Here is a 27,924-nt window from a genome sequence, read left to right on the forward strand (position 1 = left end):
TTTTTATAATAGGTACCCCTATGGACTATATGCTGGACAAGGAGACATAATGGCTTCAGGGATGCTAGGTGAGTATGTGTGAGCATGAGTGTGAGTATGCATGTATGTAATAATAAACTTTTACATTCACTGTGTGTGTGTTGTGTTTTTTAACATATTTCTTTGGCTGTAGAACTACAGGTACCGGCAGGCCCGTAATACTTGTGGGTAATGCTGTGGCCGGGGAAACCAGTGAAAGGTTTTCCCTGGCTGTGGCATTACCCCCCCACTAGAGTCCGGTGCTAGTTATGGAGATACATGGGACCACTACTCGTTTTGTCCCCTGTTTTTCCACAACCAGGGCCGGCTCAGCAAAGTCCTGTGCTGGTTCTTAATATACAGGGGACCCCTACGCATTTTTTTTCCCCTGTATTTTTAGAACCAGGTTAGGCTTTAGAAAGCCCGGGGCTGGTTATGGTTTTGGCGGTGGGGCTGCACATCTTTTTTTTTTTTTAAACACACACAGAAGCCATCACGGATCTCACTGATCTGTGATGGTTTCTGTATAACTCGCACCTTTTAATGCTAGTCGCATTAAAAGGTGTACATACTCCTAAACTCGCCGAAATTCGCAAATGTTGTAGTCTCGAGCTGAAAAGTCTGCAGGCTATTGAATTTGCGAGTCACAGCACAAACTCGCACCTTTAAACAATGCAAGAAGGTGCAAGTTTGTACTTTTGTACTGTTACTAAAACTGACACCCTATTACATTTGGCCCACACTCTCAACATTCCACCCAATATCTCAGTAAGTCAAAATTGTTCCCCAATGTCCCAGTGTTATTCACCGAGAGATAATTTTCTATTCCACTTTTTTCTCTACAAGCATTTTTTTATAGTATCCAAGCTTTAATATCTTTATTTTAATCTTTATGCCAAGGTGTTTTCTAGCACCACACCAGTGTCCATATGTCTCCATTGTAATATTACTCCACACCTCCCAGTGGCAATAGAGCCCCAGTAACATTGCCCCTGACCCCCTAGTGGCAATATATCCCCAGTAGCATTACCCTACCACACACCAGTGTCCATAGGTTCCCTTTGTGGCACTACCACTACTTCACCCCACCCCAATGCCATGTGTCACCATTGCAATATGCACCTCCACCCGCAAAGTGGCAATATATTTTTTTTCTCAGTAGAGATAGGCTCAGCATGATATGGTTACAATGTCAATATTGTTGACCGTACAATAGGAACAGGTATGATGTTGACATGTCTACAGCTAACATGTCCACATCTGCAAAATGTGGACATGTTCACAAGGTTGACATTACAAATGTCCACAAGTGAAATGCTGACATTTAGCAAAATGCTGCCATTAGGTTTAGGGTTAGGATTAGCGATAGGGTACTTACTGCCAGAACAGTGGCATTGCTGCACTACTGATTGTCGATATTGTTATACATGTCGACATTTAATCATTGTCATCATGTTAATATTGTCGACATGTTAACATGTTAAATGTTGCCAATATGACCATGTCAGCATCTCTAAATATACCGAACCTGGCTCATCTATATTCTATACCATAGACCAATCAGGGCCGTAACTAGGGTAGTGTGACCAGTGCCATGGCACAGGGCACCGCAGGACAGGGGGAGCTATTTGGGTCTGTCAATTTTCCTGTGTATTATCATTATGATTTGTAGCTTCCTCTTCTTTTATCCTCAGCATCTCCTGGCCTTTCCTATCTCTTCTCTGGCCCTTCCCCATGAGGTCATGGCCCTTTTTCAGGTTCACTATCTTATCACTGGCGGATCCAGGGGGGGGAGGGGGAGATTGCGGCGATCACCCCCCCCCTAGAAGTCAGTCTCCGCTGCTGCAGGACAGCAATCCGCATCCAGCAGGCCGGCATGTCAGGCTGCTGCAGGCATCAGGGTGAGATCTGTGCACTAGAGTGTGACTTAATGTAGTAACAGGTGTCCCCTGGCTGTGTCTGTGTGCAAGATATAAGGAGCGGCGGCCTTTTTTCTGAGGCATACCTTCCAACATGACCCTCTCCAGGAGGGACACGATGCTCTGGTCCTGGACTTCCCTGGTAAGAGGCGGGGCTGCAGCGCAGTTCAAAATTCAAATAGGGTAATCACACCAACTGTCATTTCAAATGCTGCCAAACATCACTGGCTAGGACTCTCTGGCAGTTGGTGTGACTCTCCTATTTGAATTTTGGACTGTGCTGCATCCCAACCTCTGGAGCCACCACCAATCAGAAATTACCTGGGAAATCCAGGACCAGAGCATTGTGTCCCTCCTGGAGAGGGTCATGTTGGGAGGTAAGTCCTGAGAACCAGCCCCTATCAGGGTAGCATGCTCGGGGGACTGAAGGGGGAGAGTGCCGAGCAAGAGACAAACAGAGTGCAGGCTGTAGAAGTTCTTAAGTGCATTACAGGAGAGTACCCAGCTCAGGAAAGTGGTACCATAACAAGGTAATAACAGCACATAAGTTCCTTATATTTCAGTGTTTGTATATATGTGGCTATCTGTGTGTGCATATGTGGCTGTGTGTATATATGTGGCTGTGTGTATACAGTATATGTGGCTATCTGTGTGTGCATATGTGGCTGTGTGTATATATGTGGCTATCCATGTGTGCATATGTGGCCAGTGGCGGGCTGGGCCGGGGGGCAGGGTGCCATGTGCCACCCGGGCCGCAGCGGCATGCGGCCCGCGGGCCGGTGCAGTCTGTGTCACTGTGACACAGACTGCACCGCGTGTGTAGCGCTGACCGGACGGAGTTCGGTCAGCGCTACACTGACAAACACACAGCCGCCGGCTCCGGCAGCTGTGTGATTGTTGTAAGCAGCAGCCAATGAGAGTCTGTCAGACTCTCATTAGCTGCTGCCGCGCCCACTGCGGGAGCCGCTCCATCTTCCAGCTCCCGCTGTGGGCAATGGGAGAGACGTCATAATGTCATATGACGTCTCTCCCATAATGCAGAGCGGCCCGGGAGGACAGACGGAGGAGCAGTTGGCGGCGGCGGGAGCGGGGATTCAGGTAAGTGTTTTTTTTTATTTTGTTTTTTATATTACGTGTGTCTACTAGGGGGGTGTCTGGCACTACTGGGGGCACTACAAAGGGGGGACTACTACTACTGGGAGCATTACAAGGTGGTGGGGGACTACAACTACTGGGGGCACTACAAGGGGGGGACTACTACTACTGGGGGCACTACAAGGGGGAGGGACTACTACTACTGGGGACTACTACTACTGGGGGCACTATAAGGGGACTACTACTACTACTGGGGACACTACAAGGGGTGTGGGGGACTACTACTACTGGGGACACTACAAGGGGGGACTACTACTACTGGGGACACTACAAGGGGGGGACTACTACTGGGGGCACTACAGGGGGGGGACTACTACTACTGGGGGCAATACAAGGGGGGGACTACTACTAATGGGGGCACTACAAAGGGGGGCACTACTACTACTGGGGGCACTGCAAATGGGGGGACTACTACTACTGGGGGCACTACAGGGGGGGACTACTACTACTACTGGGGGCACTACAATGGGGGGACTACTACTAATGGGGGCACTACAAAGGGGGGGACTACTACTACTGGGGGCACTGCAAATGAGGGGACTACTACTACTGGGGGCACTACAAAGGGGGGGACTACTTCTACTGGGGGCACTACAATGGGGGGACTACTACTGGGGGCACTACTGGAGGCTTGCATAAGGGTGTTCTCTCCTGTGGCACACGGGGGCACTGCATATGGGCACTACGACAGGGGGCTGCCCTAATCTTTATTTTTACCTTACATTAATCCCATATGGACTCGCCTCCTCCCTGGAACACTGGAGGGGGCGCCATAGCACGCATATTCTTCGGACACACATGCTACTCCTCTGCCAGGGCCGCCTGCATGCATTTGCCCCCCAGGCTAAAAGTTGCCAGCCAGCCCCTGTATGTGGCTGTGTGTATATATGTGGCTACCTGTGTATGCATATGTGGCTGAATGTATATATGTGGCTATCTGTGTGCACATACTGTATGTGGCTGTGTGCATATATGTGGCTATCTGTGTGTATATAGGTGGCTGTGTGTATATATGTGGCTGTGTGTATATACAGTATGTGGCTATGTGTGTATATATATGTGACTGTGTGTATATATGTGGCTATCTGTGTGTGTATATATGTGGCTATCCATGTGTATATATGTGGCTGTGTGTGCATATGTAGCAGTGTGTATATATATATATATATATATGGGACTATCTGTGTGTGCATACAGTATGTGGCTGTGTATAAATGTGCCGTTTCTGTTTGTGCATATGTGGCTGTGTGTATATATGTGGCTATCTGTGTGCACATATGTGGCTGTGTGCATATATGTGGCTATCTGTGAGTATATATGTGGCTATCTGTGTGTATATAGGTGGCTGTGTGTATATATGTGGCTGTGTGTATATACAGTATGTGGCTATCAGTGTATATATATGTGGCTGTGTATATATGTGGCTTTCTGTGTGTGCATATATGTGGCTATCCATATGTATATATGTGGCTGTGTGTGCATATGTGGCAGTGTGTGTGTATATATATATATATATAATTATTTATATATGGGGCTATCTGTGTGTGCATGCAGTATGTGGCTGTGTGTATAAATGAGCCGTTTATGTTTGTGCATATGTGGTTGTGTGTATATATGTGGCTATCTGTGTATATATGTGGTTATATGTGGCTGTGTGTGTATCTGTGTGTGTATATATGTGGCTATTTGAGGCTGTGTGTGTATCTGTGTGTGCATATGTGGCTTTGTGTATTTATGTGGCTATCTGTGTATATATGTGGCTGTGTGTATATATGTGGCTATCTGTGTATATATGTGGCTATATGTGGCTGTGTGTATATATGTGGCTATCTATGTGTGCATATGTGGCTGTGTGTATACAGTATATGCATACTTGCCTACCCTCCCGATTTGGTCGGGAGCCTCCCGAAAATCGGGTGCCGCTCCCGACCTCCCGGGAAGGCAGGCAATCCTCCCGGCCCCCGGCGATTTGCCCGCACCCCCCCGCGCTTTTAAATCACAAACCCCGGCAGCAGGGGGACCGGTGATGCATTTCGCGCTGAATCGCGCCATCGTGGCTCCGGCTGCAGAATGCCATTAATCACGGCATTGTGAAGAGGGGGCGGAGCCATGATGACGTGATCGTGCTGTCACGCCCCCATGCTCCACCCCCAATGCAGCGTCATGTGTCGGGCCCCGACCCTTTGGCCGCGTCACGCCCCCAGCCCTGTAAGCCCGACAGCTCCCTCCCGGAAGGAGGGAGTTAAATGTCGGCAAGCATGAGTACAGTATATGTGGCTATCTGTATGTATATACTGATGTGCCCAGCTATAACGTGGCATCACAGCGCTATCTCTCACGCCACATATGGCGCGCCACACACCACGCCATGAGTCGCGCCACAAAGAAAGTTTATTAGTGAAAAAAGTCATTACGTGTAATACAACATTTTGCCCACCAGATGTCACTTTTCCTAAACTACATAGCGCATGCGTAAGATTTCATTAAGTGTAATACAACTTTTTGCCCACCAGGTGTCACTTTTCCTAAACTACATAGCGCATGCGTGTGATTTCATGATGTGTAATACAACATTTTGCCCACCAGGTGTCACTTTCCAATGTACCGTACGGTATGTTCTGTATCACCGGCCGATGATTGTTTGACAGAAGCTTAGACATTAGACTTTACAAACTACAGAACTCTATTAATGGGTGAAGCGTGTGGCCTAGCGGTCTAATGCCTAGTCTCACTGCTTCTCCTCTCTTCTTGTTCCGTGGGTTCGAGACCTTGAAAATACAGTATGTTTTTTTAATTTATTTTTAAAATCTTCACTTAAAATATTCAGTATTCAATACAGTACATGTGGAGCGCATGTCTGCCCAGTGCTTCGGGAGTCAAACAGCGAAACTAGGATTTTTATTATTGTACATACAGTACTGTACCTTAGAACGCAAACTTGCGTCAATGCCGGCGCTGACATGAACGCGGACATTATAGTTATTTATTATGACCATCAAGTTGGCAATGGGCCCTGTTAAAGAAACAGGTTTCTGTATATCAAACTGACTGCGCGTTTAAACCGCAAAATTGCGTCAATGTCTGCGCGTGCCCAGTGGTCGGATTTTAATCACAATGGAATGTGTGCCCCATGTCCAGTGGAGCCAAGCCATACATTAAGTTGCGCAATTTTATGGCGCATACCCAGTTGTCTGTATTGCCAACAGTACTGTTGAATTTTCACACTAGTGCCATTCTGCACTGTCTGAGACTTACAGTACTGCACAGTATACACAATAGTAAATTCATTACCACAGTACATAAGGTGCTACAGTAGTGGACTAACAGCAGTTTGTAGGGCAGATGCAGAGCGCAAACTTGCGTCAATGAAAATGCTGTCTTAGACTTGGTAACATTATTAATTTAATATGTTTAGTAACTGATAGTTGACTGTGTATAAGAGAGGGGTCTCTCTAGTACAAACTGACTCAGCGTTTAAACCGCAAAATTGCGTCAACTGTCAGCACAGTTTGCGTTGTGGTAACTTATAGCCAGTTCTGATGGGTTACGGTACAAATAGGATCTCTGGCTTGTGCCCAGTGGCGGGGTTGCAATGCATTGCCTGTGGTGCTGCGCCATAGCCATACCCTTGTAGCGCTATGGCTATGTACTGTACGCCATGGCGTACAGTATGGAATATCATACTGTACAGTACCAGGTCATGATTCACACACACTGAAAGTGTGTTATTATTACACTGACTGTGTAATAATAATATTAAAAATAAAAAGTATAACCTTGACTGTCTAATAATAATGAAAAGCTTCATTATTAAGCTTCCTGGTTTCGAACCCGGGTTGTACAGACGTCTGCAATGTAGAAGTACGATTTCTTACCTCTACGCTACAGACGCCTGAGTACTGTACTTCATCGTATGGTACTGTAGATGTCACATAAAGTACTGTAGAGGACTAGGAGAGACTTGTGAGCAAGGGCTTAGGTGATCCGTCTTGCTTACACTTCACTCCTTATGTTCGAGACCTTTATAATTTAATGGATTTTTTTAATGTTCACTATAGTACTGTAATTCAGTCTTGTTATCCAACCCTTACAAAAATCAATCTATTGTACTGTATATGTGCCCAGCTACAGTACTGTAGTTTGTTGCTCCATACGGTACGCCATACAGTATACCGCATTGTTGCGCGCTACACTGTGGCGTATTGAGTCTCATAGCACTGCGCATGCCCAGTTGTCTGTATTATACGGTACTTATAACTGTAGTTGTAAGTACAATACGGTAGACATTGTAGTGATTCCCTGACTCTAGGAACTATAGTACAGTAGATGCAGTAGTCTAGGGGGCTAATGCCTAGCCCTACTGCATCTACCATTTTCTTGTACCGCTGGTTCGAGACCTTTAAAGTACATACTTTATACGGTAATTTTATTTTGTTTTAAATCTTCACTAATACAGTACATTATCCAGAAATTCTGGTATTTCTATGCCACAGTACTTTGACCAAAAAGTCTAACCTTGTTAATAAAAAATAAAAAGTGTAACCTTTCAAGCTTCGAACCCTCAAAAGGGTTGTACAGGCAGCGTAATGTATTGGTTTGATTATTTACCATTACACTACAGCTGCCTGCAATACCAAGGTTGGACCTGGCTTGAGTGTTTCCTACAATACTGTACGTCATCGTATCTCAGGCGCATGCCCAGATCTACTGTATACCCATTTAGCGCTTTTTTTTTTTTTTACTAAACTCAGTACATTTTATATATTAGGGGGTAAATGTACTAAGATGGTAGTGCTATTAAGTGATTTTGCCCATAGCAACCAATCTGATTCCAGGTATTACTGTACAGTATCTTCTAGAAGGTGCTACTGTAGATAAATGCTAAGTACAGTAGAATCTGATTGGATGCTATGGGCAACATACTGTACAGTACAGTAACTTCTTAAATAGAACTCCCATCTTAGTAAATTTACCCCTACAAATTTCACTTTTTCCCCCCAATTTTTTTTCTTACACCCCACAAAATGAAAGTGAATTTTTAGTGTGTTCTGACTTTTTTTTAAAAAAAAACTTACGCAGTTTACAGTACCTTTAGGGGACGTTGAAGGCTTCCCGCAACATTGCACCCCAATTCACGAAATTTGCTATTCATACAGTAGGCGAAACTTTTTTACATACTGTCTTACTGTACATTGCATTGACTTCCCGCCTACAGTAGGCAGAAAAGCTTTCAAATTGAATACAGCAATAATTTCACGCCTGGCAAAATGACGTAAACATACAGTACAAACACCAATTGTATAAATTAATGACAATTTTTATTTAACCTACAGTAACATGCTTTACAGAGGGGGGGGACTTCTTTAGCCCTACTGGGGGACCGAGGACTACACAAAAAGATTTGGCTTTTAATTTAAAATCATCACTGGCACTTTTGGCCTCAGATTCAGAGTTTCACCTATACCAGGTGCAGACTCTACCGTGCATCAGAGTGCACCATAATATAATATAAAAAAAAAAAATACATGAAACAAAACAGTATTTGGGTGCCCCAGATGGAGGTGAACACCAGCTGTGTGAATACGGTAATAGAGCACTAACATTACCAAAATCTCACCTTATCCTGATGTCGAAGGGACCGCCTCTCTAACCATACAGTAGAAGCCTGTCTCTCAATTCACGGTGCACCCACTACTGTACAGTATGTCTGCAACTATGGATGTGGATGTTGAAGCAGCCACTACTATTGTAGTGTATATGAACTAAAGGAACCTGAAAACTTGAAACATTTGCATTACAAATGGCAACATCAAGGAAGTTAAACCCCTCCTCCACATTACAAATTATATACAGTACAGTATAAGCTACATAGCAGTTGCTTGACCGTTTCTTTCGATGACAACTGGTAAGACTCTATGGAGATGATCAATATAATTGTTACACTGGGCACGTGTCAATACTGTTCTCCAAAACTTCATTATCCCATCCAAAAGTTCCTGTTTAGTTGTTGGTTTCACATCAGACCTGATGAACCTCTTCAACTGGGCCCAGACCATTTCAATGGGATTCATGTCCGGTGACCTACAGGTAAGTAAAAATAAAAAAAATATTCAGTCACAGTACTGTACTTTAGTATAAAGTGTACTAGAATAATTACTGCTTGGTACTGTACATACTTTTTGGTACAATAAACAGTTAATACAGTACTATAGAACAATACTCACTCTGGTGGTGTGCATTCCCAATTTATCCCTCTCTCTTCCATGAATTTTGCTGAAGCCGAATGTTTGGGATCATTATCCTGGAATAATCGATGTCCTGATGGGAAGCATTTTCTCACAAATGGCACCATACAGCAATCTACTATTTTTTCTTGGAAGAAGGTCTTATCCATGATGCCTAAAGAGATGAGAAATTGTCAGTAACAAGCATACACTGTACAGGACTGTAAATCATTTTTAAAACAAGCATTACTGTACTGCACCTTCAAAAATATAGATCGGTCCTGCACCCCAACGAGATATACCTCCCCATACATGGACTTTTAACGGATGCTTCAGACGTGGTTTAAGTGAGAGATGTGCACGGTGTCGGAAGGACAGTCTTGAGAACCTCTCGAGAGAAACCGAAGTTTCATCTGTGAAAATGACGTCATTAAAATTCTCTCCACTCTCTATCCACCGTCGTGCTTGTTCAACTCTCTTTACTTTATTAACATCCCTTATCATGGGATTTATCCTGTGAAATAAAAACAAGTTTTAGTTTACTGTCATGTAAAATCAGTGCATTATTAATATACAGTATATATATTTTACAGCATGTACAGTACCTTGTAGGGCCAAAAGTCCATCCCAGTTCCTTACGCATCCGTTTGATGCTGGAACAGAAGATGTCCAGGTCACATTCTGCTTTTAGAATACGTTTGATTTGTAAAGCCGTACGCTCATCATCCTCACAAGTCAATTTGTGCACAATCTTTTTGACGCTCCTACGGTAGAACACATACAGAGCATATAGCAATTATTGGACAGTTAGTGTTGAAATTGGAACACAATACAGTACCAATCTAGCAACATACAGTATACTGTAATAAAAAAAGGTTTATGTAAAGTACCTACCATGTGCATTTAGAAGGAAATCTATATCTGGTCCGCGTTCTCTCAAATGCATGATAGCGCACAGTCTGTAAACTAACAAGAACACCACACTCTTTCAGCCAGGCATGGATCTGTCGTGTTGTTTTGTGTTCTTTTTTCATGCTTGCAATTATCTTGCTGATGGCTTTGCTGATTTTTGCCATGTTTGACGACAAAATCTGTGTAAAGAACAAGAGAAATACGTTACAGGACTGTTGCTGAGTATACAGACTGAGTACAGTATACAGTACATACAGTAATGTAATGTTCAGTATCTTAAACACAGGGGGTTATTACATTCTTACTGTACATCAGCCATAACATGTACAGTATAACCAGCTAGTAAATTTCATTTTGCAGGCTGTGTTTAATAAATGATAGTTTTGAGCTAATTTGTGATATATATTTCCCAATTTAATCTCACATCAAGCTTTCATACAGTATGCCCCTAAATATGCAAATATGCATCTACAGTACTGTATGAAGGAGACAAACAGGACAATAAACACAGCAATATTGCGACTGAAACAAAAATGGTCGCCGAGCAAAACAAAACGGTACCCTATATGCATTGAAAAGTCGCTGCGCAAATCAGCGTCTAACACAGCAAACTGCAAAATGACCGTGAACCTAGCAAGCTCCCATACTTACAGTACCAGCGGGTTGATACTGTAGGAAACAGCTGTTGAAGCTCACGGTACAGCAACAAAGGTGACTCGGAAGTCAGGCAGAGTTGCCGAGGTACATAAGATCACGGTAATGAGCAGCAACAACAGCGACTTAGAAGTCAGGCAGCGTTGCAGGTAGTAGTACAGTATCTCAAGGGTTCGTACTGTTGATACGTGCCGATGAGACAATCCGAGCAGCAAGTCCGTACAGTTAAGTAGCAGATTCACAGTGTGGATAGCTAGTGCGGTCTGAGACGCTCTTTTATGCTACCAGATACAAAAGAATTCCTTCCCGCAGAAAATCTGGCCGCTGATTGGTGTATTTGAATATGCACTTCCTTGTGGTCCAATGGCATGGCAGAGTTTTGGTGGCAAGGTTTTCTTTGTCTCTGCTAGCATAATCCATCGCAGCCACCGTAGCGCCAACCGTGTAATACAGAGAGCTCTCGCTCTCTTACAGATCCCACTACTACCGTACTTAGTGTGCAAGGTTGGAGCAGCATCACCAATGTCATCAGTTTGGGATGCAACGCTATTTTGCGCATCAAACGCACAGTCAGCTTTGAACACAGAGCGCTCTCTCACAGACGGAAAGCACTCTCAGACACAGTCCAAGGGACGTAGCCATAGTGCGCGAGGCTGAGACCGCATATGCGTTGTCGCATGTTTGCGTTTTGCGGTTTCTGTGCGCACAGTTTGTGATGCAGAGACCTGTCTCACATTCTAGACAGTAGTTTCACTAACAGTTCCTGCAATTATGAAATCACTATTCTGTGGTGCTAAATTGTAGGGCACCGTCACTTTTGAATATTCAGTACAGGCACATTCATAGCGGCACACTAGTTGTCCTAGCAGACGGGGGATGGTGTCTTTTGGCAATGGTGACAATTCGTAGCATTTTTCATGACACTAGGGCAGAGCTGACTGCTTACAGTAAATGGATTAACAAAGCTTCCTTTATTATGGTAATGTGAGGCTCTTGGCTTGCTTTGGGGGAAGGGACCTGATGCACTGTGTATGACTCTGGGCCCACTGGGCATGCGCCAGAAATCCCATCGCAACCCTCCTACTGGGCATGCGCCCGCCAGAGATGGAAATGCAACAGAATACAATACTGTACCGACTGCAGTAATACAGCCAACTGCGCATGCTCAGTGATAGCATAGCGCTACGTGGCGTATGGCTTGGTGCCACAGATCCCATTGTAACCCCCTCCATTTCTAATCCATCGCAGCCACCGTAGCGCCAACCGTGTAATACAGAGAGCTCTCTCTCTCTTACAGATCCCACTACTACCATACTTAGTGTGCAAGGTTGGAGCAGCATTACCAATGTCATCAGTTTGGGATGCAATGCTATTTTGTACCCGCATATGCGTTGTCGCATGTTTGCATTTTGCGGTTTCTGGGCGCACCATAGCCACAGTATGAAATCACTATTCAGTGAAATACAGTACAGTACAGACTCTGGGCCCTACAGTGTCCAGAGCAGACAGTGACAAAAAAAAAATATACAGTACGGTACAGTATATTCTTTTCCAGGGATCGAACCCCGGACCATAATTCTACCAAAGTGATCACCTAACCACTAGCCCACACGACAGCTACAGTACAGTGAACCACAGAGAGTGGCCTCATCCTTGTGCACTCCTCCCGCTGCTGTTTTTAATTAAAAAAAAAAAAATGTCATACTGTAATGCATCCCATATCAGTGAAAGCTGTGCGTGCATCTAATTATTCTACAGTATCTGTTATACCGTGACAACAACTCCGGCAACTTCTCTACTATTCAGTTACTGCACCGTACCGTATGTACAATACAGTATGTGCAGTGATTTGTACAGTATATTAAGCGACATTAAAAATACAGTATGGGTTGTGCGTTCATGCAAATGCTGTGAATATGATAGACATTCAGTACAGTGGAGCACTCGCCACCCAGCGGTTAAGCACTATATTACATGCAATTACAAAAGTGGAGCACTCGCCACCCAGCGGTTAAGCACTGTATTACATGCCGTACCATATCCTTCGTTGAAGAATACCACGGTATTCCACAAGTCCATGGTGCAACTCAGAGGCCTGCACGCCACACCACAAGTCCGTGGTGCGACTCACGCCACGCCATGAGCAACAAAATAGCTGGGCAGATCTGTATGTGGCTATCCATGTGCATATATGTGGCTATCTGTGTGTGCATATGTGGCTGTGTGTATATATGTGGCTATCTACAGTATGTGTGAATACAGTATGTGGCTGTGTGCATATATGTGGCTATCTGTATGTATATATGTGGCTATCTGTGTGTGTGCGCATATGTGGCTGTGTGCAGTGGCGTAAGTTCATCTCAGTTGCCCGGAGGCAAGATAAATGTTGGTGCCCCCCCCCTAACATGGCAGAATGATAAAATATATGCTTTATAAATATATCATCTCCCCCCTCCCCCCCCCCCGCCGAGTCCAACGCCAGGCAACGACCCCACCCCTCATCAGGCTTGGCTTGCCAGACACTGTGACAGCAGATATACTTACTTGATATTTACTGCCTATCACCCCAGTCTGCAGTGTCGGGAGGCTCCTCAGAGTAAGGGGCATGGGGCAGGCACATGGTGAGGTCGCGGACAATCACATCATACCTGACGTCTGCAGCCCGCCAAGACCACAAAGTGTGTAGTGGAGCCGGAGGAGGAGCGCCGCTGATGCCGATTGGCGCTCAGATCAGCGGCTCCTCTCTCTGGTTTTCTTTTTTTTACAGTGAAGCCGGCGGTAGCAGTATTGGTGTAGATGCGGTCGCGGTGGAACGGCCCGGGACCCTGGAGACAATGGAGCCAGCTCAGCCAGATGCCCGCTTCAGGGCTGGGCGCCCGGCAGCAACTGACTCCATTGTCTCTGGGAGTTCCGCCACTGGCTGTGTGCATATATGTGGCTATCTGTGTGTGCATATGTGGCTGTGTGTTTATATGTGGCTGTGTGCGTATATACAGTATGTGGCTATCTGTGTATATATATTTGTGGCTGTGTGTATATATGTGGCTATCTGTGTGTGCATATATGTGGCTATCCATGTGTATATATGTGGCTATCTGTGTGTGCATATGTGGCAGTGTGTATATATGTGGCTATCTGTGTGTGCATACAGTATGTGGCTGTGTGTATATATGTGGCTCTGTGTATAAATGTGCCGTTTCTGTTTGTGCACATGTGGCTGTGTGTAAATATGTGGCTCTGTGTGTAAATGTGCCGTTTCTGTTTGTGCATATGTGACTGTGTATATACAGTCAGGTCCATAAAAATTGGGACATTGACAGAATTTTCAGATTTTGGCCTCTATTCACCACCACAATGGTTTTGAAATGAAACAAACAAGATGTGCTTTAACTGCAGACTTTCAGATTTAATTTGAGGGTAATTACATCCAAATCGGGTGAACGGTGTAAGACAGCTGTTTCGGCGCCTTTATCAAGAGCAGAAAAGACTAAAGCACAATGAGCCATATATAGCCACACACATTAGTGAACTCACCCACAGGTGCACGCGTCCACCCCCCTGTACACAACGGTTCCAGGAAGTGGCTAAGCGCACACGTGGGCAACACAGAAGCGGTAACCACTCACTTTTTGGATCCTAAAAGTAACATCAGCTATGAAATTCGTCATCATTTGGACTGTAACAGGCGGTTTGTGGTCTATCTAATTAAATGCCCCTGCAACTTGCTCTATGTGGGTAAGACTATCCGTACACTCAAGGAGAGAATTGCCCTCCACCGTTCTTCAATTAAGAACGCTCTGCATATGGTCGATACTAATACGCCACCGGTTGCGAGACATTTTGCCACAGCTAAACACCTCATTAAGGATTTCAAATGTATGCCGATTGATTGCATTCTTCCCCTAAGACGAGGTGGTGACAGGAATAAGTTCCTATTACAGAGGGAAAGCTTTTGGATTGACCGATTGAACACTGTTGTACCCAATGGGCTTAATGAGGGTCAATATTTGAGCTGTTTTCTTTGATTTTTTTAATTAAGCTCCTGTCTATCTATATATCCTGTGCTCTCCACCATATGTCTTTTTGTACATGTTTTTTTTTTTTGGGGGGGTATTGTTATATTGATATGTGTTGTCTATTGTCATGTATCGTTTATGTGTCATATTGTGTTTATTACTGGCATTCTGATATGATTGTAAATGCACTTGAGCCATTGTAGCCACTGAATTTAGCGGATTGATATGACCTGTTTGGGGTCATTATATTTCCCCTAGCACGCATCATTGGCTATATTGCCTTGTCTATTTTTTGGCTTTATTATGATTATGCGGCTCCGTGGTTACCGTCACGTCATCCCCGATCATGTGATCGAGTTTGTCACGTGGTTCGGCTACACGCTGTTGCCCACGTGTGCGCTTAGCCACTTCCTGGAACCGTTGTGTACTGGGGGGTGGACGCGCGCACCTGTGGGTGAGTTCACTAATGTGTGTGGCTCTATATGGCTCATTGTGCTTTAGTCTTTTCTGCTCTTGAGATTAGGCTTGCTGCTCTAGGGTCCGGTGAGATGCATACTGACAGTTTGGTGACCATCCTGGTTTCTAATAAGTATATTATCTAGTTATACTTCACCTTTGTTGGACTCTATCAGTGACTGTTATCATTCATGCTGCCGCTCTTTGCTGCTATTTGAATACAGATTTTTTTTGCATTCATTTACTGGATGTGCTGGTTCTTTGTATCTGCTATTTACCATTATCATATGTACCGTGCACTCCCTCATTGACTCTTTTAATGAGTGCTACTGGGACTTGAACTCCTATATATATATATTATATATATATATATATATATATATATATATATATATATGTGGCCATCTGTATATATGTGGCTGTGTGTATATATTTGGTTATCTGTGTGTATATATATGTGGCTATCTGTGTGTACATATGTGCTGTGAGTATATATGTGGCTATATGTCCTTAATTTCCACTCATTTCCAGTCTATTCTGAACACCTCACACCTCACAATAGTGTTTTTATGTCCAAAAGGTTGCACCGAGGTAGCTGGATGACTATGCTAAGCGACGCGAGTGGGCGGCACAAACACGTGACCCATCTAGGCGTGAAACTGCAGTGGCAGACAGGATGGCAGTTTGAAAAACTAGGCCCCAAACTGTACATAATGCAAAGAAAAAAAAAGAGGTGCAAGATGGAATTGTCCTTGGGCCCTCCCACCCACCCTTATGTTGTATAAACAGGACATGCACACTTTAACAAACCAATCATTTCAGCGGCAGGGTCTGCCACACAACTGTGGCTGAAATGATTGGTTCGTTTGGGCCCCCACAAAACATGCTGGCAATTAATCTGTCCCTGCACAAACTGGCTCTACGGAGGCAAGATGTCATCCTCATCCTCCTCATCCACCGATTCCTCACCCTCTTCAGTGTGTACATCCTCATCCTCACAGAGTATTAATTCGTCCCCGCTGGAACCACAGGTCCCTTTGTACGTTCTGGAGGCTGGTCTCCCTAGAAGAGTTGATAATTCATTTTATGAACATCATCTTCTCCACATTTTGTGGAAGCAACCTCCTACGCCTTTCGCTGACAAGGTTCCCGGCTGCACTAAACACTCTTTCGGAGTACACACTGGAGGGGGGGCAACTCAGGTAAAATAGAGCCAGTTTGTACAGGGACCTCCAAATTGCTTCTTTTTCCTGCCAGTACAGGTACGGACTGTCTGACATGCCTACTTGGATGCTGTCACCGATGTAATCCTTTAACAGACAGACGCACGCTTGTCGCTGCTGCTTTAAGGATGCAGGTGCGGCTACAGCCCACACAATTCACAAAGACAGAAAAAAGAATATTTTTATTGTTTGTGTAGCACACTTTGAGGGTGTCACCACCCTTTAACAGACAGACGCACGCTTGTCGCTGCTGCTTTGAGGATGCAGGTGGAATCTAGACGGGATTTGGAACCGGGGACACACTACCTCCATCAATTGTCTAAATCCCACTGCACTAATGGCGGATACCGGACGCACGTCTAACACCAACATAGCAGTCAAGGCCTCAGTTATACGTTTTGCTTCAGGATGACTGCTGTCGTACTTCATCCTCTTCACTAGGGACTGTTGGAGGGTCAATTGTTTAGTAAAAGTAGTGATGTTCCTACTTCCTCTCTGGGATGATGAACAACTCCCAGCAGCAGCAATAGCACTAGGAGGAAGTGGTTCTTGATCTTTCCCTATTTTATTTTTATCGGAGAAAGTTTGGTCCTCCATTTATGTTATATTGATATATACGTGCGGCTAAAGCGCACACAAACACAGAAAATATTTTTTTATTTTTGCTGGAGAGTAGTGCACTTTGTGGGTTACACCACCCTTTAAGAAATGAGCCAGCCGGCTCTTTACTTATGGGACACAGGCGCACGCTTGGCGCTGCTCCTTTGTTGATGCACGTGCAGCCACAGTGCACACAAGTCACAAACACAGAAAATATATTTTTTTTTGGTTTGGACTGGAGTGTACTTTGGGGGTTACAGCACCCTTTAACGGTCAAGCCAGCCGGTCCTTTACTTATGACACAGGCGCACGCTTGGCACTACTTTGTTGATGCACGTGCGGCTACTGCGCACACAATTCACAAACACAGAAAATATTTTTTTTTTTAGCACTTGGGGGGAGCACCCCTGATGGACAGAGCACCCCCTGGACAACACTACAGCACCCCTTTAGGACTGGGACACTGCACAGGACTTTGGAGTGGACACAGCCCCTATGGAGAACTGACTGCACAACACAGTCCAGCCAGCCCCTATGGACTTTGAAGTAGTGGACACAGCCCCTATTAACAACAGCAGCACAGCACAACACAGCCAGCCCCTATGGACTTTGAAGTAGTGGACAACAGCAGCACTACACTACACTACACTACACAGCCCTAACTCCCACCCTCCCTCTTCACTGTCCACAGCCGAGTGAGAAAATGGCGCCGACGCGGGTACCTTATATAGGATCCAAAACCCGCGAGACTCGGAAGGCGGGATGATGACGTTTTGCCTCGATTTCAGATCCGAGTCAGGCGGGAAAAGTCGAGCCTGACTCGGATCGGGGGGGGGGTTCGGATTTCAGAAATCCGAACCCGCTCACCCCTAGTATATCTATTTGGCTATCTGTGTGCATATGTGACTGTGTGTGTGTATATATGTGTGTGTGTGTGTGTGTGCATGATTTGACAAAGTCTTAAGTCCTGTTTGTAATATATAAAGGTTTGTTGGAAATGGTGAATATAGCTTTCTCATGGTTTCAAACTAGGGCACAGATATATCGGGCACTGTACCACTATCACACCCACTTCATTGGCTGGCAAGGCAAGGTGTTAATTAAATAATTGGAGGGGGAGGAGTTGGGACTGGAAAGGGTAGGAGTCTGTGCTAAACAGTAAATCCCCCCCCCCTAAAAGAAAAGTCTACATCTGCCACTGTATTTTATGTCCCTATTTAAAATATGGGGGAGGGGGGTTTACCAATGCTCTCTCTGGCACAAGGCACCAAAAAGTCTAGTTACGGCTCTGAGACAAATTACCTGTTACTAGGCCCAGTAACAGAGCAGGGGGCTGAATAGCCCTTGGTGCTGTGAATATCAGTATAATGCTAACAGTAAAAGTGTATAGCAAACTGTTAAGGAAGTACAAATACCAGTATGTTCATTAGAGTCATTGATTTCTTTGGTATGTTTTTTCACAAAAGCCATAATATTTTTTGCGTTGTTTGTATGTAATAAGCATGTACAGTCCAATATTGTTTACAATGGCAATTTTTGGAACGTGATACGATAAATAGTTTTCAGGTGCTTTCCACATGGACAAGTCATTGTAGAGTAAATGCGTGATAATATTTCTGAAGTCGCACATATACACACATTGGGGGGTGATTCGCTTGGGACGGAATTGCAAACTGCACGCAAGCAGCTTTGCAATTCAGGCCTCGTAAATAAGCAAATGTAGCAGGAAGTGTACGACACCCCCTTCTGCATTTGCGACTCCAGCACTGCTACCGAGGTCGCAGGCTGGGATAACTAACATGACCATTGGTGGATGGCGCTGGGCCACCAGCAGGCTAAGAAAGCCTCAGCTTACTCAGGCTGGCTGACTTTCCATGGCCAGGAAACTGCATCCATGGACGCAGCCCCTGGCCCTGCCAAAATGGGTTGGACACTCCCCCGTTTCTGGGAATGCTGGGCACTCCCACACTGCCCCTTAAATGCCCCTTCCTGTCAATAAGGTAGAGGCATAGAAGGGGCTGTGTGCGATCACGCAGGACCTGTTCTGCACATTTGCAAATGGCAAATTTGAAAATTGGTAATCTGCATTCAACATTGCACTTGTGAGCAATGCTGAATTAGCCCTATAGACAACTTTTTGCCATAAGATGCATACAATGGTATGCATGCGAACATGTGACATTTATAGTATGTGCTCTTGGACATCCCTCTCTTGTGCCATCCCTGCCCACTCTTGTTATGATAGACTCTTCTTTGAAAATGAACATTCTAATCAGGTGTATTGTTCAATAGAAAATACAAATAATGTGTATGTGTCTCAAATGTATCCTTTCACACACCTAACATGACTTGTTTATGTATTAAAATATATGTAAAAAAAATATATATTTGTTAACAGCTAGCTTCTGTAGCACACACATTCCACAGTACTTTACAGAGAATATTTGGCTATTTACACCAGTGGACCTTACACTCTGTATTGCCTATGCCATGGAGACACACACTAGAGTTATTGTAGTAAAAGGCGAAGGGTTTTTTATATTTTAAACCCTATGGGATTCCCAGTTATTCAATCACTGAGGCAAACTTGCATACTTCCTGATAATTGTGATGAAACAATACTACAAGGGGACTACTACTGAGGGCATTACTACTGTGGGAAATGTATAGGTGCACTACTATAAGGTGCAATACTACGGTGGGCATTTTATAGGGGGCACTACTGTGGGCATTGTATAGGTGGCATTACTACTGTGGGCATTGCGTAGGGGGCACTACTAGTGTGGGCATTGTATAGGGGATACTACTACAGCGGGCATTGTTTAAGAGGCACTACTACTGTGGGCATTGTATAGGGGGCACAACTACTGTGGGTATTGTATAGGGGCACTACTATTGTGTAGCATAGTGTGTATAAGGGGTACTACGGTGTGGTACACTGATGAAAAAGGTCTTAAGGTCACGTCCCCTTTTGAGTGGCTACGCCCCCTTTTCCGGCAATACCCCCACTTCAAAATTCCTAGTTTGACCACTGGTCTCATAGTTAATACAATATACTGTATGTCTTTTACTGTGTGAAGTACTATAAGATTTGTGGTTGGATAGAGTGCACCATCCTTCAGAAACTACATGCATTGAACATGGTAAGTGTAAGTTTGGAAACCCTTGCAAAACCACAGGTTTGCTGAGTGATTAAAATATTCATGGGTGGCGATGTATGTTTATCTACTTTTACACGTGTCCAGGGGCTGGCTGGCAACTTTTAGCCTGGGGGGCAAATGCATGCAGGCGGCCCTGGCAGAGGAGTAGCGTGTAGCCAGGGTGCCCAGAGAACGTGCGTGCTATGGCGCCCCCCCTCAAGTGTTCCAGGGAGGAGGCGGGTCCATATGGAATTAATGTAAAGTAAAAATAAAGATATGGGGCAGCCCCCTGTCGTAGTGCCCATATGCAGTGCCCTCCTGTGCCCCAGGAGAGGACCCCCTTATGTAGACCTCCAGTAGTGCCCCCAGTAGTGATCCCCCTATGCAGTGCCCCTTATACAGTGCCCCCAGTAGTGGTCTCCCTGTGCCCTCAGTAGTAAGCCCCTTATATAGTGCCCTCAGTAGTAGTCCCCCCTGTGCAGTGCCCCTTGTGCCGCCAGTAGTAAGCCCCTTATATAGTGCTCCAATAGTGGTACCCCCTATGCAGTGCCCCCTTATATAGTGCCCCCAATAGTTGTAACCCTTATGCAGTGCCCCTTAAATAGTGGCCCCAGTTGTAGTCTCTCCCCTATGAAGTACCCCCAGTATTGCCCTTTATATAGAGCCCCCAGCAGTAGTCCCTCGATGCAGTGCCCCCAGTGGTAGTTCCCTCCCCCTTATGTAGTGCCCCTAGTAGTAGTCCCCTCCCCCCTATGCAGTGCCCCCCGTAGTAGTCCCCTCCCCTTGTAGTGCCCCTAGTAGTAGTCCCCCCCTTGTAGTGCCCCCAGTAGTAGTAGTCCCCCCCTTGTAGTGCCCCTAGTAGTAGTAGTACCCCCCTTGTAGTGCCCACAGTAGTAGTAGCCCCCCCTTGTAGTGCCCCCAGTAGTAGTAGTCCCCAGTAGTAGTAGTCCCCCCTTGTAGTGCCCCCAGTAGTAGTAGTCCCCCCCTTTGTAGTGCCCCCAGTAGTGGTCTCCCCCTTGTAGTGCCAGCCCCCCCCCCCAGTAGACACACGTAATAAAAAAAATAAAAAAATAGCCCTTACCTGAATCCCCGCTCCCGCCGCCGCCGCCATCCGCTCCTCCATCTGTCCTCCTGGCCAGGCCGCTCTGCATTATGGGAGAGACGTCATGACGCCTCTCCCATTACCCACTGCGGGAGCCAGAAGATGGAGCAGCTCTTGCAGTGGGTGCAGCAGCAGCTAATGAGAGTCTGTCAGACTCTCATTGGCTGCTGATCAAAACAAACACACAGCTGCTGGAGCCAGCGGCTGTGTGTTTGTCACTGTGTAGTGCTGACCGAACTTGGTCCGGTCAGCGCTACACACGCGGTGCAGCCTGTGTCACAGAGACACAGACTGCCCGCAGCCCGCATTGTGCTGTGGCCCGGGGGGGGGGGCACATGGCAACCTGCCCCCCGGCCCAGCCCGCCACTGCACGTGCCTACCTCTCTCCTTCTCACTGAATGTTGGATGTGATGACATCACGCAGTATGATGTCTTCATGTCAGAAATTCGCAACTTTGAACAGTGGAGCAACGTAAAGAGAGGAGTTGCAATAGTTTTTCTTGGTGGGGGGGAGAGCAGCGGCAGATCTAGGGGGTGGGTATGATGGCCACCCTTCCTCCGAAACACTTCTCTCCTGCCCACTACCACTCTCTGGATACACCATTTCCACCACCAGAAAATGGCTATAGTGCATGCATTAACATACTCATAAAACATTAATACTAAACCTGAGAAATGCAATTACATATATATTTTATTATGTGTACCCATAGTAGAATGGCATACTCAAAAATAAATGTTAATAAAATATATAATGTTTTATCAGGTCAGCATTTGCTATTGCACTTTACAAATGGGAGCACAATTATAAAACATAGCTATGCTTGCAAGTTTACAATCTATACCAAACAGTTATGGTGCCTAGAGCATCGTGGGGACATAATCCGACTCTGGGTTAAGTGCTACATATTACATATTGGTCGAGCCAGATTGCTAGGGTAAAAAGTTCAAGTCACACAGCAATGGTTGGTCTAGTGGCAGAGAGCTCTTTGAATATATAAGAAAAACAAGGGGACAACTGTACCAGTTCAGTTCGTAACATTCTCTTCAATTAATTTGTCTGATATATTATTGTTCACAATTCTAAAAATAAGGAGGTGCTCCCCGCTAAAAAGATTAGTCAGTAAGGATGAACCAATGAATAGTTTTAAGGTGCACTGGTCACATCAATTCAATAAAGTATACCTTATTTCATTTTTTTTTTAAACTTTTACAAAAGACTTACGACATTTAACCCTACAAAAATCAATAATTCAGACAATGAAGTAGGGTGGGATAATATTCATGTAATTTTTGACAGGGAATGAATCAAACAGACAATTTAAGAGGCAATATAAAAATGGGGTATAATGCGAATTAAGGATAGTATGATGTATTATGTCAGCTGGCAACTATCTAATAATAGATTGCACAAATACAATGTTGCAAGTAACTGTCTTGCGCTCAACATACAATGTCTAATTATATTTGGTTTCCCTTGTAGTTTCAAATAGTGTTGTCAGTACTTAGGAGTATATTTACTAAAGTGAGAATTTTTAGAAATGGAGCTGTTGCCAATAGAAACCAATCAGATTCTACCTAACATTTAACTAGCACCTTCTACATAGAAGATAATAATTAGAATCTGATTGGTTGCTATGGGTGACATCTCCATTTCTAAAAACTCTCACTACCTTTTACAATTCTAGAATTGTAAATATCAGTTGCCTCTCTTTTGTACTATTAAGGTAGCTAAAATGTATTGCACTTTATTCCGTGAACTGATTCTCTTAAATTGTCTGTTTAATTTATTCCCGGTCACAAATTACATGAATATTTTCCCACCCTAATTCATTGTATGAATAATATATTTTTGTAGGGTTATAATTTGTATGTCTTTTGTAAAAACTATTTAAAAAATGATATAAAAGTAATATTTTATTAAATTGATGTAACACTATTCCTTGGTTCTTGATTACATCTTTTTGAATATAAAAAGAGAACACCTGCTCGATGTGTGAACTGTGTAGAGAGACATGGTAATTGGTTAGAAGATATATTAGGGAAATTATTTGGGTGGTTCTGGAATTTGATAAGCCTCCCTGAAGATGTGAGTTTTCTGGGGACACTTGAATGTAAATGTTCTAAATAAATACAATTTAAAATAATAAAACAAAAAAATGTCCTTAACCTGATAAGCCTAATAATTTACATTTTTTTCCTCACAGGATAATACAATTAAAACTTCCAAGTACAACGTGCTGACTTTCATCCCTCTAAATTTGTATGAGCAGTATCATCAGCTTTATGTGATTTACTTCACAATTATATTCCTATGTCAGGTAAAGTCAATGAATATTTCTCCATCTTGTAGAGCGTGAATATAATATATTTTTGTAGTATCCAGTGCCATATATATTACTATTATGTCAATAAGTTTGAAAATTTTTACTTTTGCTTAGCTTGCAGAGATGGCTATATGATGCACCCAGCTTGGCAAGTATAGCATATGTACCTTGTTGACAATAGTAGTATATGTTCTGGTTAACTCTAGATAAGGGGTGGGCAATAAGCAGCCCCTCAGCTGTTGTAGAACTACACAACCTAGCATGCCCTGCAACAGTTTTGATATTTAGCCATGCTAAAACTGTTGCAAGGCATGCTGGGATTTCAACAACAGCTGGAGGGTCGCTTATTGCTTACCTCTGCTCTAGATGGTGTATCTTCGTAGTAGTAGTAAATTCTAAAAATACATTATAAGTACAGATGTGCACCGGCCCCTGTGTTTTGTTTTTGGATCTGGATTAATTTTCGTGTTTATTATTTGGTTCTGGTTTTGCAAAACCACCTTCATGTGTTTTGGTTTTGGATCTGTATTTTTTTTTTAAATTGATAGAAATAGCTAAAATCATGTAATTTAGACCTGGTTTTGTTCCTACAGTATTATTAACCTCAATAACATTAATTTCCAGTCATGTGGGTGATACAAACACATGGCAGTTCAACTTCAAACATGGCACATTTAAGAAACAGAGTGGCACTGCAATGGAAGACAACATGGCAGTTTAATAAACTATGCAACCCCATACAAAGTTGAAAGAACTAGATCAGAGGCCTAAGGGAGGTGATGTATGTATGTAGTGGAAGGCAGGGAAATTAATTAAGGATTGATTCATAAGTTAATTTAATTTAAATGTTTGAGTCCAAAAATTTAAATTTATCATTGTGGCATGGAGATGGTCTATGCAAAACAGACTAACATTTGTATTAGTATTGGTTATTATTGCTGTAATCCAGTGGTTCCCAACTTTTTCAGTAGCGTGCACCCTTAGGGTCTCCTTAATTTTTTCAAGGCACCCCTAAGCCAAATGAATTACCTGTAGTACTGCCCTTTATGTAGTGCCCCCTGTAGTACTGCCCATTATGCAATGTCCCCTGTAGTGCCCCTTATGCCCACAGTAGTAGTGCCCATTATGCAATGCCCCCAGTAGTAGTGCCCCTTATGCAATGCCCCCACTAGTAGTGCCATTTATGCAATGCCCCCTGTAGTATTGCTCCTTATGTAAAGTCCCTGTAGTACTGCCATTTATGTAGTGCCCCCTGTAGTACTGCTCATTATGCAATGCTCCCTGTAGTAGTGCCTCTTTGGCAGTGCCCCCACTAGTAGCCCCCACACCCCTGTGCAGAACTTACCTGACTGAAGTTCATGCTGGGAACCGCTCCTCCTGCTGTCACTCCCGCTGCCACTGCACTGACTGGATCAAGCTGGATCCAGCAGGTGTGCAGGATCCTCTCAAGTTCCAGGTGTGTTTTGGTTCTCACATGAAGATGAGACCGCAGGACTGCTGACCCAGGACAAGACTGGCTAGAGGAGTGGCAGTCCTTCCACAACTGGGGCTGGCTGGAGTGAGGCTGCAGAAAGATGGCACAACAGAGAGTACATGGTGTACTAGCAGCAGCAGGTCACTATGGTCTGAGGAATGTCTAGGGACTGTAGTGCAGCTAGGACGCTAGACATAGAATGACTAGACTCAAGGTATAAGCTGCAGGGCAGGAGCGACCAGGACTGTGGTATGCAGGATTTCAGACAAGACAAGACAGACAGGACTAGAGTACGGACAAGACTGAACTAACAAGAAGGAATTCAGACACAGTTCATGGTGCGGCTAGCAGGCTGCGGTGTGACTAATGAGCCGAGGTGGTTGCATACTATGATGTGGCCAAGTAGCCAGAGATGAGACTTGACCAGAGTGGCTTTGAGAGCCATGAGCGACTATAACAACTGAGGTGCGGCTACTGAGCCGCCGAGGTACAGACAGAGGCCCCAAATCAGACCCGCTTGCTAGATGTGTTCACATGCAGCCAAAGTATGTAAATCCTGCAATCGCATGGTGAAGCATTAGCACGCCCACTATGTCTTGGCATGCAATCACGGTGTGCATATTTAGATGCTCACTGGCCTGTCTTAAGATGCCCACTTTCCCTTAGTGTTACACGTCATCTCCTGGAAGTGTATGCAACAATCGGTAACATAGAGTACCATCGGAAGTGTACGCAGCACTTGTGACTGACCATACCCTACTGCAAGCACTGCGGTACTGTGACATGTACTATGACACTGCATCTTAATTATGCATGCCTCTGAAACATCGTTAAGATGCTCAGACATGCCTGTGCTCACACCATGACTCCCCCGTTTCCATTAACCAACCCCTGTTACTACCCACAAATGGCTTGTCCTGTCACTCAATCTAGCAAGGTGTCTATGTACAAGGGGCAATCACTTCGCGATCGAATGGGCTGGTTCGCGCACACACACTGCGATGCATATGCACATTGCAAACATTGGCAGGCTATGTGCGAACGCAGCCTAACGAACGGGTCTGAATCAGGCTCAGAGTTCGATGCAGCCTTTTGGGCTGTGATGCAGCTTAGACATCCAGAGCACGGATAGTGAACGGTGATGGTATAGACAAAGTTCTATACTTTGCAATGGTGCAGCCTAGCGGCCAAGATGCAGCTTTGAGAGCTGTGATATACCTAGGGTGTAGCCTAGGAGCTGAGATGTGGCTATGATAGCCGGGATAGACTTGACTAGGATACAGCCTAGTCGCCGTGATGTGACTGAGACAACCGAGGTGCGGCTGCTCAGCTGTGATGGTACTAACACAGTTCAAGGCTTAACAGGCTCTAATGCAGGAACCAGATGGCAGACAAGGTGTACACAGACGCGGGACACAAACTGGAAGCAGCAAGGTGGAAAACACTGCTGGCAGGATAGCTGGGAATACCCTGACACAGTTAGATGCAAGGGTGTAGCCTAGGAGCCAAGATGCGGCTATGATAGCCGGGATAGACTTGACTAGGTTACAGCCTAGTCATCATGATGCGACTTAGACAGCCGCGGTGCGGCTACTCAGCCGTGATGGTACTAACACAGTTCAAGGCTTAACAGGCCCTAATGCAGGAACCAAAAAGCAGGCAGGTGAATTCAGATGCAACAGGAACACAAACTAGAGGCAGCGAAGTAGAGAACACTGCTGGTAACAAGCTGAATACAGACTGACACGACTGGACAGGACTGTGGTAATAATACTGCAAGGCTGAACACAGACAGGATCAGGATGCAATAACAGTAGAACTTGTTAGACCGGCAAGAACTCAGGTAACTGTGAACAGAGGGCCTGATTCAGAGCTGAACGCTCTGACCAGAGTGCTCGCTCTGAATCAGGGCCCTCCTACCTTTTTTTGGAGCATCCTCATGGACGCTCGCATAGCTGTGGGTTACCACCCACAGCTATAGCGAGCGCCCATGATGATGGTCGCGATGGTCTTGACCATCGCGACCATCGGGCTTGCGACGGAGACCCTGCGGTAGGGTCTCGCTGCCACAAGCCCTGGAGTGATTTTGGCTCTATCAGAGCCAAAATCACTCCCACTGACATCACTAGTGATATCAGTGGGGCCGGCTTGAGATGGTAGGCATTCCCATGGGAACACGTCCATCTGGCAGGCACACCCCTGGAACGCCCACCAAAGGTAGGCGTGCTGTCAATCAACATCGACAGCACGCCCCCTTTGGTGCGAGACCTGGAGTGATGGTGAGCCCGTCGATCGCCGGGTCTCGTGCATGCGCACGACGGAGCTCCCTCCATCGTGCGCATGCACAGTGGTGAACATCGACCCGCTTGCGAGTGTCCTGCCACTCGCGAGTGGGTCTGAATGACCCCCAGAGCAACATACACTGGTAGTCAGACAGTATAACCGGCACTGAGTGCAGGGCTGGCTGTAACTTATGAGATGCACGATCCAATCAGAGCCATTCCCTGCTCTCTGCCCTTCCAAATGACAGGCTAGTGTCAGCTGGGTTCAACACAGAGACAATTAATTAGTGTGCAGCTGAAGTCTGCACAGACACAGACAGGTAAGATTACAGCTTAGCTGAAATCAGGCTAGACAGGATTTCCAACTACCTGCAACAGCCGGAACAAGGACAAGATGCAGTGTCCCAGTAGCAACTATGACT

At 45.0% G+C, this 27,924-nt stretch overlaps 1 protein-coding gene across 1 annotated transcript in view; it reads left to right on the forward strand.

Annotated features, from left to right (window-relative positions):
• LOC148522184 (phospholipid-transporting ATPase IK-like) overlaps nt 1–27,924 on the forward strand; it is a 295,966-nt gene that overhangs the window by 23,898 nt on the left and 244,144 nt on the right. The window contains 1 exon segment of the mRNA XM_088474278.1: nt 23,627–23,740. Within this exon segment, the coding sequence (XP_088330404.1) occupies nt 23,627–23,740 (114 nt within the window).

Source organism: Taudactylus pleione, unplaced genomic scaffold (assembly GCF_031769625.1).
Source record: "Taudactylus pleione unplaced genomic scaffold, aTauple2 ptg000152l, whole genome shotgun sequence".
Taxonomy (NCBI): Eukaryota; Metazoa; Chordata; class Amphibia; order Anura; family Myobatrachidae; genus Taudactylus; species Taudactylus pleione.